We start from the raw sequence: 19970 nt of genomic DNA, 5'->3' as shown, positions 1-19970 counted from the left end.
CGTCGCTACACACATCAAACGCTAATTAAGTTTACTTTGTCTCTGACATTTATGAGTCCAACTCAATTTCCTGCCATTTTAGCCTTTCAACTTTAACATATTACTCGTATTTGAAAAACTGCTGAAGATTTTGAGGAAGTTAAAGTAGGAGACCAAACCAAACCGTAATATATACAAAATAACTTCGCGGAAATAAAATTAATTTATTTTAAGTATCGCAAAATATTTTTAATAAATTCGTCTGTAAAAAACACGTAACATACTCGAGCTGTTAAATTAATCCGTATAATTTCACTAATGCCTTTTTCCAACGTAGCGGGTACCTGTACATAAATGTGCTGTAAATTATAATAATATGCATAAGCCCATTATTTTCTTCCACTGAACCGTAAAGAGACACTCTCTCAGCGTTGACGATGTAACTGCCTATAGGTACCTACCAAATCGATAAATTCTTTATGAATTTTAATAACCAAAAGAGGAATAATAATTATTTTTCTCCCACTTGTTTAATCCGGAGCTTTCAAATTAAGATCACGTAGGTATTTAGTAGCTATCTACAACCACCATAATTGCTCCATATACTAAAATATTACATCACATGCAATTAAGCCCTCCTATTAATGTAACATAACATGGATCACACGCGGGCGGACACTTGATTAGCAATATGTCATGTCCATTGAACATGCTGTTTAACTCGTATTAGCAAAAACGTACTACGTAGCGATTAAAATTAATTACTAAACAATCGGGGAGCGCGGTTACACGGCAAAGTTATGGCATAATTACAGACTGAAGGACGTGATTGATGAAATAGCTAACAGACTGCGTTGACTAGTTACAACTACTTAACTGTGTCCTGTACCTATGCGGGTTGAAGACATGGTACGTGTACATATTCTTAGACATTTAAGTAATTTGATAACACAATTGTAAATATCGTCACTTCATAAAAGAGTAAAAATAGCATCACAATTTCAAATAGAAGAATATAAAATTACAGAGTTCACAGTAAATGTGATACTTATCTGCGGAAAACTTTTAAACTTCTCTTTGAGTGTGTGGGCCGACATGTCTATTATATTAACTATATCATTTTGTCGACTTTGGTACTGCTTTGCAACGATCGTAATTTGGCGGAAAGTTTGGCAAAGACTATTACGTCTCGAGAATCGCGATATTCCGATCTTCACCGTAACTCGTACGAAAAGTAGGCAAAGTAAACTTGTTTAAGCTGTACAAACGTAGGCATGCCCTCTAAAATGATCGGTTTTAAGTTGAGGCACCTACGCCGCCCATAAACCGCCAAGATTATACCAATTATGTACGATGGTACGTCGTTTTGCTAGTTTGATTTGGGTAAGTGGCTATTCATTATGAGTAATACATTTTCAGAAGTAAATAAAATGCCAACCAAGGCATTTCCTGTGCGGCCTTTTCATGATTGATGAATGTGCGAACGGCTGGCTGTGTTACTAAGGGCTCCTACTGGTCGCCGCTTTCACAGATGTGAAGATCTCGGCAAACCGTCTTACGGCACTTAAGCTTATACCGGTTTCAAACGAACTCACCGTAATTTGATTAATTTTTAATTAGTGTAAATGGCAAAGTTTTCTACAAAGGTTCATACTGTTATTTTATGAGTGGGTTCTTTCTTGTCGTAGCTAGATTGAATAATAAGACATGTAAGCGCGTTCCTGTGGATTGTTAACATAGCTTGCATACTTACGTGTTAACGAAACGATTCAAAATTATATGATAAACTGTGGGAGTGGGATCGCGTGACTGTATCATATCATGTTATAAAGAGCTGAAATTAAATGAGAAGTGTTTTCAATTAAAAAGTAAGTAGTAAATGTTATTTATCTACTTTAACATTTAATTTAGTGTACAATTTATATACGATACACTACTTTATATTTCATTTTCAAACAAACATATTATTTATAATATTAATTGTAGAACATATTTGATGTGGTTAAATGTAGGTATCTTATGTATATAGTGACGATTGATATATGTAACTCAACTAAGAGCTCCTTTCTCATGAATGAATTGAACTAAAATTCTCACAACGTAACAAACAAATTACAATCAATATTTATTAGTTTGTTTTCGTGTAAAGTAATCTAATCAGAGCGTTCACCGACAATGTGTTGTAGTGGATCGTCCATCTTATTTATCTAAGTAAATGAGCAGGTGACCTTAAAGCACAAAGGTGAGTCAACAAAGCGATGGTGGGAGATACGATCTGATCACCTGCAGGCGTGCGGCGTGGTCAAGGCTGGCCCGGCCTGGCTCGCGAAGCTTCCTCACCACCACAGCTACGCCGCACTATTCTTGAGCATTACATGCGATTACCCACCATTTCAACCGTTATCTGATGGCCTATGGCGTTGCTAACAAAAGACCTCTGAATAAGGTTGAAGTAAGATCGATATGCTTGACCGCCTGATCCAATGTACAAACCGTTTTAGCTTATAGTAATTAAGCTCGTTAATAGAATTAAAGTACTGAATATGTATCTGAAACTTACACATCTATTAAGATTCCGTCTATATACCTTACCTTGTTCACTGCAATAACATGAAAACCCTATATAGGTAATTTATGGAATATCTCAATACCGACAGCGAAACATGATTTTCGATTTATTTCATTCCCATTCGGTCGGCGTTCATTTCAGAAACCTTACTTTTAGAAGTAGATTCTTATTTTTACCGGTGGCCTTGTAACGAGCACCAAAACAGATAATAGGAACGAACACAACTTTACGACAAAAGCAGCGAATTGAGGTATAAAAAAATGTTGAAAATGGATTAACCCTGAACCACAATACGTGCTTCAATGAAAGGAATTGTACGTGAATGTCGTCTGGTTGGGAACATAATGTCTGTGAATTTGTGATCATGGTAATGTGATCGCGTGCGGAGGAGATGCGAGGACTGCGTCGTGGCTGCAAGCTCCCGCATCTTGTCCACGTTGGACACGTGCCAGACGCTAATCGTCGCGTGCTTATACATTCAATCTCGACACTCCACTAAATCCATTTATTCAATTAAATAGATAAGTAATCGAATAATCAATAATTGTTTATTAAGATTTAATCATTTGGGAATTCTTAACAGATGTACAATAAATCATTATTTTAAAATTCAGCTATAAAATTAGTTACTTAAAGAAAACGTACAGGAAATTAAATGCAAAGTCTGACTTTCTATACCTACCTATCGAAACTTGTAAACTTTTATCATCTCTCATCGTTACCGCCTAATGTTTTACTTCTCATGATTTATAGTAGCTTTCTTGCTGAAAAATTCTGGACCGTTGCCGGCGCTCGCCATTTGTGTCAATAGAAGTTACTTCGTTACACAAGTTGCTTTAAATTGATGTCACCCGACACACATGTCTAGAAAGTTCATCTTTTAAAACCGTTTCCAATGTCACAATACCGGCAAAACTAAAGCTATTTTCAGGTAATTTCAACAATGTTAATACCAATGAGTATACGCTTCATTAAAAATCACTCGATTTCACGGTCGATAAACGAAACAATTGACAGGCTGAAGCTATCGGACAAGTTGATGTGGTACAATAATTTTATTGATAATATCTAAGTAGGTAGTAGCGAGATGGGAGTAAGGGTTGAAGCGGGTGTCGGGCGGCGGGGCGCATGGCGCGTGCGTGCGGCGGCGCCGCGCCCGTCTCGCGGCCGAGAGCTGGCGGCCAGTCAGTCGTGCCGCGCGGCGCCGCGCTCCATCGCCGCCGAGCGCCTGTGCCTGCTGTCGCTCCGCGCGCTCTACTATGCGACTCGCGTGCCGCGCTCACTCGTGTTGTGGTGCTTTATGATGGTACGGCATGAGACTGCCAGATATGCGGACGTTCCGTGACAGACGTGCTGCTCAACTCACCACCGCCACAAGTGGGCGGAGAGACGGGACGCGTCCTAGGCTGCTCAGGTGAGCGGCCCTTCGCATCTCACATCGTTGCACGCTGGCGAAAGACGCTGCGATCTCGGGGTCGATAAGGCACTTTGCTGGCTAGACTCGAATGAAAGGTACACATCGTAAGTTTAACGTAGCTTCTTTGCTACGAAATGCGTAGACAGTGCTACGCACAACGCTACGTAGTAGTAGCGCCATATGGTTTCGATGGGGATTACTCTTTGAATGGACAAAATTGGCTTTTGAAATTTGAAAAATATCCTCTATTCTACATTGCTATTATGTCTTTGCCACGGTCCACCACAGTCCTTGTAATATTACAAAAGTATCCTACCTGTGGGTATCTGTTATACTTGGGCATGAAAAACGTAATCGTACCTATCATTTGAGGACAATTAACCATTCAAAAATGTAAGTAGATGTAGATCTATTCAGCCGTTCTCTCTTCTTGGTATACCCATGACATTTCAATACTTGTGTAACATCAAAAATTAGAAAACTTATCAATCTGTTCGAAAGCATAAAACGTACCTACACACACTACACACGTAATTTATCTAAACTTGGCAACTTAGCTAGCGTATGATTATCGATGTCATTGAATGTCCAATAAATGTAAATAAACAACCCGTGTACCGTCGCCTCCAGCCGAGGATAGATCTTATACAATGTGTGTTTGATTAAAAGCAGCCAAGATATGAAGCATACATTGGTTCGAATTTGAATTTTCATTCAACATTATTATGATTTTGTTTGTTCACGTTACTAAATGCCATAGAAGCTTGTAAGTCAATAAATTCCAGAGGCATATTTGTTGGAGGGCGATGAATCGTGACTTGTAAGTCGTCACGCAATATCGGGAGTATGGCATATCTTGGAGGCGGAAAGGCTTCGAGCCACCGCCATCAATCTCGAGCCTCCGAAAACGACAGCTCGTACACACGATGTAATGGTGATTGAATACATTAGCTATATATTTATTCTTTGGCGCTGTGCAATCTGTAACTATATCAGCTAATATTTAGAATGCGATCTAGATTATTCTAGATAAACTAAAATATAAACTAGAAACAATAATATTATTACACTCACGTAATTTGTACAAAAAACTGTTTGAGAAATAGGTACCTACTTTTTTTCAGTAAGTGATTATTCGCAGATTCTGGATTTTGGTTTGAAGAAAAACATGTTTTCTTTGGCATGATCTGCTAATTTGATTCAATTCGGTCTATTTGATTAATGAATTGATGTAGTAACCTAATGGTTGAAGGATAGTGAATGATACCATAAATATTACTCTTTGCTAAAACGATAACTCAAATGAGAACTGGCTTTACTTCCAAGCAATACAAAACATGGTAAATAAAAGCGAGCCACGCAGAAACGTCTACAAAAAGACATTTGCACAGCGGGAATGTTATAGGCTATTAATTTACAAAAATGCAATAAAATTGCATTTCTTGTTTCTGTATAGGTCGGCAGTTATTCTGTGTGTAAGAAGATATTGTGAATGTAGGCGGCGAGACGGTCGCGACAAGCCGTCGCCATGGCTGATGCCAGTGCCAGGCTGCACTCACACACGCGACGGTATACAAATACCAGCCTATAAATAACTGGAGAACATCTCACACATGTAACTATTGTTTATTAAGTTTACGGCGCCCCATTCACACGCGGATTACGAAATATATTATTTCAATGTTGCAACCACTACCGACAGTTCTAAGAAAACAGTACCTAAGTATACAAGCTAAACTTCTGATATCAAAACATTGCAGAACTCTAATATAAATTGTATTGGTTTTCAAAATGACACGTTATGGTAGTCTTGCCAGAAGTTGATACAAATCTTTTATTGGAAAACATTTTTCTTAAACCGATCAAGATATTTGGAGCAAGCAGAAATTTTTAATAACAATATTTTATAAGTGTATTTAGATAAGATTATAGAACATATTATTTTATCCAGTGACTCGGCGATTAAAGTGCCTGCACGCATATGATAATAGAGTGCGGGTTCGAAACTTAATACCGAAGTGAGTTTTAAAAGTCTTTATTTATGAATAAAAGAAATAAATACTTATAAACAATACTAAAGCTCGTCCAAAGACCCTGTATAACTATTAAAATGAAATTAAAAATTTCATTTTTCAGATTTCGAACACGCCCTACACAACTTTACTTTTTAGCCAAATGATTAAAGAACGATAAAGTCTCCTTAATGATTTTATAAGAACATTTCAAATTGCCCAAATCCCTAAGGCAGAGTCATACTACGTAATTTTGTGTAGCAATGTGTCTTTACAGTGTAATTTAACTGCAGCATATTTTACGACACCGCATGTTATACAGACGTAAAAAGACCTATTTGGTCGTATCGTATTCGTAACCTACATGCACGGTGAATAAGCTAATAAAGCATGTTAGTACTTTGAGCAAGGTGACCGTATCACGGATTAGGTTACCCGTGAGATTTTAGTACTAGGCACATACCTACATATATACATTTATAGGTCCGTAGATTTTTAGATATAAATCGCTGAAGCAGCGTTACTAACTTTGAGAGTAAACTACATATTATGGAACATTATCAGCTCATTTAAAACACTATGCATTCACCTATAAATTAAACGAGATATTATATAATTTACTCGCAGGTCCGTACATTTTATAAACCATTAATAAATGCGAGCTTTCTTCCCACATGCGGAACACTACACTCACGACCAATTAATCCGGGCTTAATGAAATTAAACGGTTTAAAGCAGCTCGCGATATTTTCAACGTAATTCATATTTGTATTATTTCAATACATGGTACCTCGTCGTCTTTTTTACGTACACAAATACATAAACATATATTTTTTATGTCTATTAAGGTCAATGTGCCGACAATTGTTATAAGTAGTAACGAGTAATCGTATAGAAATCGATTTTAAATTAATAACAATTCGTATCACGATCTTGACATTGATGGATCAGTTACCAGACCGAACATTTGTAGTTTTAGGTATATGAATCATGTATACCTATACATTATATATATATATTATTAGTTAACTAAAACTTGTTCAATTGCCTTTGTAAATTATACTCTTAGCAGTAGTACTGACGTTCTTTTTTTACACAAGTTCTTTTAATTTTAATACTACATTAAGTAAATAATAATCTCATACCAAAAGGAAATGCTCTCGGTCGATACAGCAAGAATTATAACAAAGTAATACAAAACTTTTGTGTATGGTTTGTTCAGTTTTCCAAATTGTATGTCAATATTATTATTATTCTCAAGTTAGAGTATTGTATTTGTACAGGATATTACCACATATTTCCTATCTTATATATTTTAAAGTACAATTTTAGATTTTCAATAGATGAAATAATACAAACACAAGAAACCTGTGTGAAACTCTTCCAAAGTAATACAAGTTTGCCTAACACTAATAGCCAACAGAAGACATAGTTGCCAAGTCATATTTTTCTCAGTTTATGTGGCATGCCATGTCCACTTTGTTTCCCCGTGACTCCGGGTTCACATACCGCTATAAACATTACATATTGGGGTGTAAATTTCCTTCGGTACGCTCACTACGCACTCTGTTCACAACTTGACTCAATAGAAAATTTCAGTATTGTGGCGTAAGTGAGTGGGACAACTATTTCAATAACGCGCTTGAAGCTGGCCAGCTTTTAATTAACTCTCGTACTGAGCATAGTTATAATAGAAATACGGATAATAAAGCGACGGCATACCGCACCGACATGCCCTTTCCGTAAATGTCGTCGAAGGTAGAATGTTTTGCTTTCATTGGAGACTATATTTTCATTGTTTTAGACCTTATTATTCTAACGGTGCTTTCTAGATAGGAACAAAAATTTCAAACGGGATCGACCTAGTATAATGTGGTTTAAGGCAACTTCTGAAAAGTCCGTTTAAAGTAGGGAATAAATATTTAATCTGTCCTGATTTGAGCTCAGACCTGCAATCAGGATAATCAAACGGGAATACTGTGTATTGCAGACATCAGAGAAGTTACATCTGATTGAGTGGCAAGAAAACGCTTATATAAATTAGGCCTTAGAAAAAAGATAAATTACGTGAAAATATTTGAAATTTTGTCAAAAGACAATGCGGTCAGCATATTCCGATGCCGTTTCTCATGTTCACCTCGTACCTGCCACACAGTGGTTAGGCTTACCTATGTTTACCTGAACTACCGACCTTTACATGATGAAATTACACTAATATCCCTAGTATTATACACCCCTACCTAATCCTTCGGAGATTACAGGCCAGCCAGTAATGTATGTTCGCAAGCTAGAATAGTTCGTCTCACTAGATTAGTATGGACGCCAGCAAGTGTAATAGATTGACATTGCATGAGGGAAGAATAGCTTCCTTCTTATTCCCTTTTATACTATAAATAGATAAGCATGTTTCTTATTTGAGATCGCAAAAACTACTAAACGAGTTTGGCCGAAGTTTCCCACTTTTCACCATTGAACAAGTTTAAAGAGAGCTTAGCTTAGCTCTTGAACTTTAGAATTAACACGTGGTTTTAACTTGAAATGGAGCTGTCAAAGCTTAAAAGGATTTTTGACGGCTAAACGCGCTTAAAATTCAGTGAGAAACAGCTAAGCTGGATGCCGAAAGAGGTTAATTCTAATCCAATTATCTGAACATCATTCTAAAATCAAAGAAAAAGGTTGTACACTCACGTTAGTAAATGCAAGTAAAGTTGAAAACCTGAATATTTTATTGCAGTATTTTCATCGTCATCATCATCATCATCAGCCTATCGCACTCCACTGCTGGACATAGACCTCTCCAAGTGCACGCCACTGAGGTCGATTTTCATCTTATTATCTTCCTACCTAATGCAAACACAGATAAAATACCAACAGATTTATATTATTCCACCATAGGATAAAAGGGAAAGTGAATACAATAAAATTGCGTTACACGGTTCACGTTTTAACTGAGGGTAGGGAGAGAACGAAACGTTTCCGATGTAAATCTCCATATTAGACTATATCGCCTAAAACCTAATTTTTATGTAATAATGGGTATATTTTTCTTTATTTTATCAGCAAAGGGTTTTTTGTCTTGGTAAATATGTGTTGCGACTATTTCGCTCATCTATGTACAAGTAGAAGAATATTATCTTGCCAATAATTCTGCGAATACCTCGTAAGCTTCACATAGCATGGAAATCTAGACACACGGCAGTGTGTCCGCCAAGTTCGAGCAAAAAAAGCGACACACCGGCCGTGGGTTATATTACACGAACCATTTCGGGCCAAATTCGACCCCCCTATAACTCAAAATCTATTTTATTTACGCATATCAAATTTCTAGTATCTGTTGAGACCCCCTCACTTATCTAAAATACAAAATTTCATTAATATACCTATTGTAGGTCTTGAGATATTGACGTCAGAAAATCGCTATTTTTACTATACACTCACTGACTGACTGACTGACTCACTCATCAAAAACCTAGACCACTTCCAATGGTCGTATTGACTTGAAATTTGGCATGGAGGTAGGTCTTTATGTCAAGGTAAAGGAAAAAATCTGAAAATGGCCAAGTGTGAGTCGGTTTCAAAATAATGAAGGTATTTATACCCCTAAGGAACTAAAACGAACTAAATTTATCTATATTTATATAATATATCTTCGAATGGTCGTACCGATCTGAAATTCGTTACAAAGGTTTGTATTTAGTCAAAGTAAAGTAAAAATCTGAAAACGGCCAAGTGTGAGTCACTTTCGAAAATAACGAATGTGTAACTTTGATCCACGAACATAATATATGATAACATGTCATGTCAGTCAGTTGGTAAATCTAGGCCATTTAGTTAATCTAGTTTATTTCTTTGTAAGAAGCATAGTGCATATTCAAAACTTAATAATAAGAAAACAATAAAATAAACAACCTTAAAAAAATAAATGAAATCCCACCCAAAACAAAAATGTGAAAGACTGCCAAGTTCGATAATATGGGAATGCTTCGCCTATAAAAGAAGTGAGATCTGAATAAGTACCAAGTTCCATACACATACCTCAGTTAAAAATAGTTACTTTTTAATGATGATTACTTGGCAAGTTGTAATAGAAAATTAAATACTTGATTCATTGCGTTTAGTAGGTTTATAACAAGGTGTATGAAAACTTGCCAAGTAACATCATTAAAAAGTAACTATTTTTAACTGAGGTATGTGTATGGAACTTGGTACTTATTCAGATCTCACTTCTTTTATAGGCGAAGCATTCCCATATTATCGAACTTGGCAGTCTTTCACATTTTTGTTTTGGGTGGGTTCCATGTTCACGATTAGTTACGATAAGTATCTTATACGGAACAATGTATCAAGCGTGTAAGTAATCTGTGACGACGCGATCTACTGCGTCCCATTTACGAAGCGGTGCAAGTATCATCCCCATCGATATCACTAATATTGAAGCGGATTAGTATTCCTCCTTCGTTCACATGGGAACAATACACGGAACAGCATCTTTAAATATTTTATGCCACTTCTCAAATGAACATTCACACAGTTTACTATCTTGTATATATTTTCACTATGTAGGTAAAGAATATACAGCGAGCTAAGTTGTCGGTGTTAGCCGCTGGGGATATATTTCACCAACGCTGTCTTGAAAGTCTTCCAAAATGCAAATAGTTAAGTTTTATTTGAGCGTCATAAACCATGGCTTCTATTTTAGGAGGTTAGACTGCATTTTTATTAGATTTTATAATCCGAAAATGATAAATGGAGATCTACTTCAAGCAGATTTATTCGTTTCATTCAAATGTAAAATGCAGTGCGTTAATACGGCAGACCGTTCGTCAGACGTATCCTCATAATGCATCGGTCGGGTTGGACTCGTAAGTAATGCAATTTAATGCAAATGTGTTGATGTGGCGATAGCAAGCCCCACGAGTGCATAAGGCGGCCTCGCTTGGCGAGTTCCTGGCCGGCGGCGGGCACAGTCGCGCCGCTGCCGCGCCGCAGTCGACCAGAACGCGCTGCCGCCGCCGCGCCGCGCCCGATGACTTAATGTGTGCGGAAATGTCGCGGATTACACGCCTACCGACCGCTGCATACTAGGTACCCCGGGTTCCGTCACGAAATAAACTACTTCTATTGTTTTGTTTGTGGTTGTTCCGTTTTGTAGAACATTCCACATATTTAACTTGAAGTTATGATTACCAAAACGTACTAAGAATCTATATTTTCAAACACGTGTATTTAGATTTAAACAACAGTTATTTGTAAAGAAAAACGTAGGTATCGAATAAGACTTCCAACGTTAAACAATTAATGTCACTTTGAGTAACAATAACAAAAGCACCAAATTAACTGAGATAGAATTATAACTTGTGATTACAGTCCTAACATAATTATGTTGATTAAAAGAAACCTTTTTTGTAAAAAAAGTAAACTATGAAACGCGATGTTAAACGAAATATCCCACCCGAAAACTTAAAGATGAACGAAAACTAATATCGAGGAAGCGTGCAGTGCGTAGCAACTAGCTACGCGAGCGTCTACGCGTGACTACGCCGCCACGCCGTAGTCTCGGTCCTGTAATATAAGTTCGTAGACGAAGCCCACGCAAAGATACACGAGTCTGTATGTAGTTTCGGTAACAAAATAACTTTAAATTAAATCCGTGTTCAATTATTTTCGAGAAAACAGGTCAATGGGCCAAATCCGTACGCTATAGATTTGTAGCAAAGTGGTGTAATTTTAGTTCTTACCACGGCGTTAATAAAATAGCGTAGGGGTCGTTCCTAGACTTTTAAATAGATTGGTGGAACTAATTGAGTTTTCTTCCATTTGTGTAATGCTCTTTTGCTGACTCGCATATGGTGATCTAGTTGCAGAGACTAGTATAAGGTATTTACTGAAAAGATGTACTATCTGATTACGGCACTACGTTTCTGTAATTGATCTTCCACAATGTTATTTAATTATTTTTTAAGATGTTTTTAGTGAACTTGATTTTGTTATATTATTGGGTTAGTAAATGATGCGGAACATGAACTTGGTTCTTAGAATGATATTTGTCAGCAGATAGGCTGTGCTGTAACACGAAGTGGCCAGCAGGGTGTGGTGATGGAGGTGGTAATACTGAGAGCGAGAGCCCAACTGAATCGTCTTGTATCGTCGGGTGAGAGGCGCGCGGGGGGCGGGGAGCGCTCGCCCCGTGCGGAGGGCGGTGGCGGGGCGGCGCGGGGGGGCGCGGGGCGCGAGCGCAACATGGCGCCTGCCGCGCCCGCGCCGGCGTCCACCGCGCCCTGGCTCAACGCCACGCTCGTCTACAACGCCACCCGGCTCAACGCCACTTTCGACACCGACTTCGAGCTCCTCAGTTCGAACTCCACCGACGAACATCACCACTGGTTTTGCGCCAAATGGACCAACGCACAACAAGATCTCTTTCAGGTAATAAACGTTATTTTCAGTCCATCATTTATCTGATGATGACTGGTCAAAGGTGAAGGAAAACATCTTGAGGAAACCTGGACTTTAAAGGTCTGAATTCTCCAACCCGCATTGAGCAAGCGTGGTGAATAACGCTCAATCTTTCTTGTGTCCTGTGAGACCTGTGCCCAGCAGTGGGACGATAAAAAGGCAAAAAAATCATATCTGAAAATACATAACGACTTGTAACAATGAACATGTGCAACTGCTTTAGCTTTCCCTCGAGCTCCTCTGACATATTATAATTTTGTAAACAGGCGGCAAACTTGTGCTTTGCAATCGCGTTCCTAGCGCCGAAGAGCTTCAAGCAGAGCATCCTGGTGCTTCGCGCGCTGGCGGCGGCGGGCGCGGTGCTCATGGGGCTGTGGGCCGGCGCCGAGGTGTGCGCGCCCGACGTGCTCGCCTGGAGTCTCGCGCTCGTGCTCGTCAACTCTATACACACTGTCTTTCTTATCATTAGGTAGGTCATTTTTTAGGATCAATTGGAGTCGTTGGTTAAGTTTTATATATATATAACACAGATCAACGGTCCAACGCAGACTTACTAATCAATCACATGTTATGGAACTGGAATGCATACTTATTTGAAACCATTACAGGTTTTGGTTTAGATAATGCTGTAGTTCTTTAGTACTTACTTGAAAGTGAGTTTCGCACTCATGAAACAGTTTTGTTAAAACTGTGAAAGTGGCACGCATACTGATTCTAATTTATTAGCGGTTAATTATCCACTGCAGCGGTAATTCATTATTTATGAACATGGCTAAAGAAATTCACTTACCTATCTACTATAAAGCTATATTACAAAGTTCTACGTGTGTCACTCATCTAAGATACGACGAGAAAGCACTATAGTTAGTGGCCGGGCAACCTTTGCATATTAAATTATCGCTAGATGGTCTCGGGAGAGGTTGATTTGTAGACTCGGCCGTCTTAAATTAAAGCTTGTCTACATCAGTAAATTTTGAAAGGGATCCCCGCAAGTTATGTGTTTTAGCTGATAATCATACTTAGTTACTACTTACATTTTTACTTTCATAGAAAACTGATTTCCGATGTATTTGCCTTGCCTGAATTTAGGTGTTGAATGCATTTGTCGCAGGTTTCTTCCTCCAGCGCTATCCCTCGAGCTGACAGATCTATACTTGAAGCTGTTCAAGCCTCTGAAAGTGAACAAGAAGCACTTCACGGAACTCACACGCGAGGCGAGGATAGTGCGGCTCGAGCCCGGCGAGGCCTACGCGGTCGAAGAAGTCACGCCGGCAGACGAGAGACTGTCTATTCTTCTTAAGGGAAAGTATGTATTATACTTCAATTAAATACTTCGTATAATCAGAGAGCTACCTCATTAACTAAACCTCCCTCGCCACAGGTGGGGTGCGTCATCTGCTACAGAATAAATTGAATACCGAATAAGTGCCCCCAAAAATCTTATGATGATAAAATATCGAGGGTACAGGGCTACAAAATAAACAATTCAAAGACGAGCGGCGGTCCTCACGATGTAAAATAATATACCTACACATGTTTCTTTTGTTTTACTCGTAGAATTATTTTTCTTTGTCTTACTATTGCTGGCATTGTTTGAACTGGTACGTTATGTACTGTAAAAGAATGGAAACATCATCGTACATTCTGTATCTAATTGACTGGCTTTGTGCAGAGCAGTATCTGCAACAATTAATTAATATATACTAGGTTACATCCAACGCTTTAGTATTTCATGTAATGGTGTTAACATTCAGTTAACAAACATAACTATCCCAATAACTGTTCATTATCAGAATTGAAATAGCCTGGCTAGACATATTTATTGGTTAATACATTCCGTATTTGTTTGGGTTGGGCCACGCGGGGTAAATGCACGGTAGTCCATAAGCTAATGGTTTCAATTCCCCTGTAAACCATTCTAAACCCACTATAATGAAATTAAGTACACCCAGCGTATTGTGGTGTGTTATATTGTCTCAGCAGGGTTTTTGCTGTTGTTGGTTTAATTACACTTGCATAATATTAATATTAATTAACGATATTAAATCACAACATACCGCTGCAGCAATTGCAATTTTCCAGGCTTATACAAATTTATGACCAAAGTACGGGTGCTGTATAATTATAATAATTTTCAAGTTAAACTATATTCCAAACGCTGAATAAACGGACGCCTAAATGGCGTAGTGGATGGGTGACACGACAAATAAGCGTGTTTATCGAGGCGATTACCTACATCCAGATTGCTGATAACCCCAGTAAAGCTCGTCGGAGCTTCTAATAGACTGTACTTAAGTAACAATCTTCATTATTAAGGCCACAATAAGAGATCTAATCTCCTAACTCTTCGATAAATATGCCTCACTTATGTATTAGTAGAGAAGCTGATGTCATTCACCTCTGTCTCACCAGGATGCGAGTGAGCTGTGATGAAACTCATCTCCACTACATACAGCCTTACCAGTTCGTTGATTCGCCAGAATGGGAGGCCAATCGCGAACAATCAGACGACGTCTTCCAGGTAATTATTAGACAATTTTTTATCACAGCTATAGTAGCTTTTTGTATGTCAGATGTGGGTCCTACGTACATCCAAGTTAATCCCAATTTAGTGTAGAGTTTTTCTACTCTAAAGGTTCGTAGATAAAACTTCATTCATGAAACATGAGGGCAGATTCTTTAATATCGCGTATCACTCGAGTCGGACGAGACACCACTCATTGTAATTCCACGCACAGTTACACTAAATAATTCAGGAGCGCTCCGGAATAACGCATTATCTTAATGACTGGGGATTTATTAAACTGGCGCCGCAGACATGATTGAACTAAGACAATTGACATCTTCCAATAACCTATATATTTTTGAGACGCTATAACATTTATACGATTCAAGAAAAGCTAGAGCTCGGAACTAAATTACTTGGCGTTTTTGTACTTCAACGTGTTTTTCTACGAACGGATGTTATTATTCGGACAGGCGATGTTTTCTTGTGCACTTTATTGCGATAGATAATGAGGCTCACAAATACAGCGAAGCAAGTAATCGCGAGGCGCTAAGTTCCCGCTCGAGGCAGTCTCAGGTGCAGAATAATTAACGACTCGTTTACTTCATAGCCACCCTTACTTATACCAAAGAGGATCACTTATAATATTTGCAGAGAAAACAAACAACACTCGCCTCGGTGCTGCATTTTGTATCTTATAGGATAGAGATGAACCGTTTTAGTCGTAGACCAATTTATTTTCCTTTTATTTGTAAAGTTGAGGTTTTTTTTGTAATGTCCAGGTAGTTAGTAGTATTGCGATTAAATATAGTATTACGATTCTAAAATATGTAGATATAAAGTAGTTTTAAGACAATAGTGTAGAACTAGATTTTAAATTCTGCATTCAAAATATTGATTAGCCCTAAGGCCTCGCAGTTTGAAATGTGTTTATTTAGGACAATAACTATTTATTTATCACAAGGTAAAGTGTTTGATATAACCCTTTTTATTAGGCTAGTAAAACTGCAAGCAAACTGAACAAGAAAGAAACTAAAATATTGACTCAGTTTTGAAGGCGTGCATGCATAAAGCAATTTGTAAGATGTATATGTTTCCAAAGCCAGAATTAGTTACATTTCCGCACCATCGCATTTCAAGTTTGTATTTCGATAAGAAAATATTTTACTATACATCGCGAGCAGCTGCATAAGTAATCGAAACTACGACGGATAAACCGGAAAAGTGACTGGCTTTATTGGAAAACTCCAGGCAACTCTATTCAAAGATATACGAATACTTGTTGGGCAAAAGATCTTATCTGCGGATACTTTCGGTGCACGTGCTCGACAACTGAAGCGATATAAAGTGATGTAACCCTATTTTCCTTGAAAGGAATATCCAGTGCGATTATCTATGTTTCGCAAATAAAATTGTATTGTAGGGAAATACTGAAGAAAATCTGCTTGTTTAATATAATAATTATTGTCATGTCCTTTCTTCAAACAAACATTGGAAACCTTTTTAAAAATACAAACCTAATTAGTTGCCCATTTTACGTTAAAGTTAGCAAGAGTAAAAGTACTTAACGAAAGAGTTATGCTTCATCTCTGATATAATAATTATGTTGTTCTGGTGACTCCTCTGAGTTTTTAGTGGGTACACACAGTGGTCCCACATAACCACCTCCATTACCTAAAGGCTGATGGTATGCGTTGGCATTTCTTTGCTAAACAATAAAAAGGTTTAATATTTCGAAGGTGGTCAGGTGAACTGACAGCCAGTATGTTTCTCAGGTGAGCGTGATTGCGGAGGAGGTATCCACGTGCGTGTGTTGGCCGCGCATGCGCCTGGAGCGCGTATTGCGTCACCGCCCGGCACTCAAGGTCGTTCTCGACTGCCTTATAGGTCAGTCCTCCTTCAGTGTTATCGTTGCAACTTTTCAAATTCTACATGCTTGCTTGTTTGGATTTTACAGATCTTTAGATATGAACTATACGTAGCATTTTAGGTTATTCTAGCATAATTGTAGCATAGATTGATTTAAAGAAATGTTAAACTTTGACACCAATGATGATGTAAACAAAATATATACTTAGGTATTTCACATCAATTGTAGCGATTGCAACCTAGGGGAGTCCGCGGGAACAAATAATAATAAAGAACTTCAAAACTCGTTTAAAGTAGTTCTTTATCGCATGATAAAGGATTTCTTCCTCGTGCCAGGACCTATTGTTTATTTAAATCGAATTTAGGAGTGAATGCGTAGCAATCAACTTCCCAATACTTCCAATTTGGTTTCGGTTAAATTAGAACAAAGTTCCCCCCTTATGAAACAAAGTGACTCGACAAAATAATTTATTCATTCAACTTTGTAAAATAATAATATCGATATGAATTTTGGTCATACAATGGGCTCTATTAAATTATACGCTAATCATATTAACAGACATAGTTAATTAATTCTAACAATCACTCTTTAACATCAGTTCGTAAGTACGATCCTATGCTCTTGCTGTGGCGGCATATTGGGCTGTCAAAGTGTAGATAAACTCATTATGTCATCGACACGAAAGAAGATGAAGAATACGATCCTGTTAATGGGAACCCAACTGATTCCAGGCAAAGACATAACACATAAGCTGTACTCGGTGAGCGAGGGCCTGGGCGCAGGGGTGGGGGCGGAGCACGAAGGGCAGCCCGCCCACCTCACGCGCTCCGCCAGCGTGGACGCCGTGCACGAAGGCACGCGCGGCCGTTTGCGCAGCAACGCGTGGCGAGCGCGCACCACGCTCACTAAAGGTAAACATAACTAGATACACTCATTATTTAAACATAGTAAAATAATACCTAGTTTTATTTGGTGAATTATAAACAGTCAGCCCGCCATCTTGGGGAGGCCACCATATTGGATTTGAAATGACGTTTCTTAGCTAGTCGTTTTTTGTCATCAGAACTCAGAGCGTGTGCAAAATTTCATCCTAATCAAAGACCGCGTCAAATTTAGATTCTAGAAGCTAATATAAGCGTGTTAATTTACTAGAACAACAATCAGGCAATTTCAATATGTTTGACAACTTGGCTTTCCAGGAACATCATACTGGCAACCTATGGTCGCCCGTCAGTTCCTACAGCAATCACCATTCGGCCGCATAGCCCAGCCACCGCGACTGCTGGCGCAAGCGTCGTCAGCGAGCCTACAGCCGGCGGCAGCGACACGGCGCCGCAGCCCTCCGCGGCGGACCACGTCGTTCCGCCGCGGCAGGGAGGTGAAGTTCGCCGAGATGACGATAGCGTCCGAGCCGGCCGTGTGACGCGGGCCGCGGCTCCAGCCCGAGCTGGTGCCGCTCGTCTCGCCACACACATTCTCGCCCACACACACGTCGCCGTCTCTCAAGACGCCCTGACCGTTAGCCGAGCGAACGGATTCGCCTCGTACCACTGATTTCTAGCAAGCATTCATCATTCACTGTGAAGTTACCCCCGGTGCCCTTGCAATCGAGTGCTGCATTTTAACAATAAATAGTAAGTGAAATGCGAAAGATAAGAATTTCCATTAGTGATTTCGGTTCATTCACAAAAAGAGCTTCCTGTTATAAAATATTCAATATTTATTTTGTTACTTGTATAACGATTTCTCGTTCGCTCGAAATAAGACTCGTACGGCGGAACTTTGATAAAAAGCCTGCCAAGGCACTGATCTAACAAAGTGGAATCCTAGTGTAAGTTGAATATGATAATTTAATGAGTGCCGGTGTCATTGTAATTGTGTGAGTAGTCTAGCGGCAATGTATCAACTGTGTGCATTACAGTGTACATAATTACTAAACGCTCAAGTATCTACCCGAAAGGACACTACGCTAAAGTGAAAAATTTTATAATTGCAAAATAATGCGAAGAGAGCGATATTAGTTACATAATACTGATAGATTAATGGAATTGTAATTATTGTACCTAATTTTTTAGCAATTGATAATTCAAATGTGGAATTCTAAAAGTATTTTAATGTTAAAGTAATTAATTGTTTATTAGTGGTAAGATGTGTTAAATTCGTGATAAAATATTAAAGTTACTATGCGAGTTTATATTTAGTATTCATCAAAAAAAATGCTGCATATTTTCAAGTTCCGTATTGTGCAATAATTGTACGGATGAATTTCAGGTGAAACCTTAAGTGTTGTTTAATTATTTTTGCAGAAAACGATGTGGGTTGTAATGCGCCTATCGTGTAGTTAAGTGCAAGCAGCAAAGTTCCAGTGATACCATCTACAGCACTGTATTCTGATATCGTAGCATGACGTCAACACTGCTTGTAATTGCTGTGCCTATTCACTAATTACCGATGGCTGGAACTGATGTTTTTGCTAAGCGTACCTTCTGTATTTTCACATATTCAAACGGCTTCTCAACAACGACAAAAATAACAATCCCTATAGCGGCTATAGCTATTAACCAAAAGATAGGCACCGAATGTTCTACACTTCATAAGTTAAGCTTGCTTGAACTGAAACTCTTCGCCAATCATTTTCTTTTTAATCACACCTACTTTATCTTTTCACCATTTGAGTGGATTGAGTCAATTTATAGAAAATATCAAACCACGTACCTACGTAAGCGTTCGTTGATAAAATGGTAATTTAGTGAACAACGAAAGATGTGTTTTGTGTGGAAATTATAAAATAATTTAAAAGAAAACTGAAAATCACAAAATGGAAATGGATATACTGACAATTTTTTAATTTTTTTCTTAAAGATTGATATGATAATTTTATGTGCATCAATAAGATTTCTTCCTTCGCTGTACACTGAAACTTTTTAAACAAACAGAAGATAAATTCACTTCTTTCTTTTTTTCTACCCTTGTACTTAACTCGTCTTGTTCTTTAATTCACTTTTCGTATGACATCGACCAAACAGTGTTAGTACCTAATTAGACGTCTTTCGTGTCTCGTCAAATGTTATAGATATCCATGTTCTAGCAAAAGAAAATACCTACATATTGGAACATTTATGTGGAACACATCTCTTTAATTTTCATATGATTTAGGTACC

The 19970-nt window shown here is 38.3% G+C and overlaps 1 protein-coding gene across 3 annotated transcripts; it reads left to right on the top strand.

The window, feature by feature from the left end:
- The first annotated feature begins 3706 nt into the window (after positions 1-3706).
- LOC110384205 (blood vessel epicardial substance) lies at positions 3707-18991 on the top strand. 3 transcript variants are annotated; one of them, XM_021345360.3, is made up of 8 exons: positions 3707-3962; positions 12032-12403; positions 12700-12902; positions 13545-13739; positions 14846-14954; positions 16715-16826; positions 17541-17720; positions 18009-18991. In XM_021345360.3, exons 2-8 carry the CDS (start codon positions 12074-12076, stop codon positions 18230-18232), a joined length of 1353 nt encoding a protein of 450 aa, XP_021201035.2. In that variant the 5' UTR covers positions 3707-3962; positions 12032-12073; the 3' UTR covers positions 18233-18991. The 3 variants fall into 3 exon arrangements, with proteins under 3 accessions (XP_021201035.2, XP_049702896.2, XP_021201033.2); XM_049846939.2 differs by having other exon boundaries at positions 3707-4031; XM_021345358.3 differs by having other exon boundaries at positions 3707-4060.
- Positions 18992-19970: the final 979 nt, after the last annotated feature.

The sequence above is a fragment of the Helicoverpa armigera genome, chromosome 4, assembly GCF_030705265.1.
Source record: "Helicoverpa armigera isolate CAAS_96S chromosome 4, ASM3070526v1, whole genome shotgun sequence".
Taxonomy (NCBI): domain Eukaryota; kingdom Metazoa; phylum Arthropoda; class Insecta; order Lepidoptera; family Noctuidae; genus Helicoverpa; species Helicoverpa armigera.
This window is presented reverse-complemented; position numbering and strand designations above follow the sequence as displayed.

Excerpts from the sequence above, each read along its gene's own strand:
- LOC110384205 (XM_021345360.3), top strand. The coding sequence starts at position 12,074 with ATGGAGGTGGTAATACTGAGAGCGAGAGCCCAACTGAATCGTCTTGTA. Across the intron at positions 12,903-13,544 it reads ACTGTCTTTCTTATCATTAG|GTTTCTTCCTCCAGCGCTAT; the intron begins GTAGGTCATTTT and ends CATTTGTCGCAG. Across the intron at positions 13,740-14,845 it reads TCTATTCTTCTTAAGGGAAA|GATGCGAGTGAGCTGTGATG; the intron begins GTATGTATTATA and ends CTGTCTCACCAG.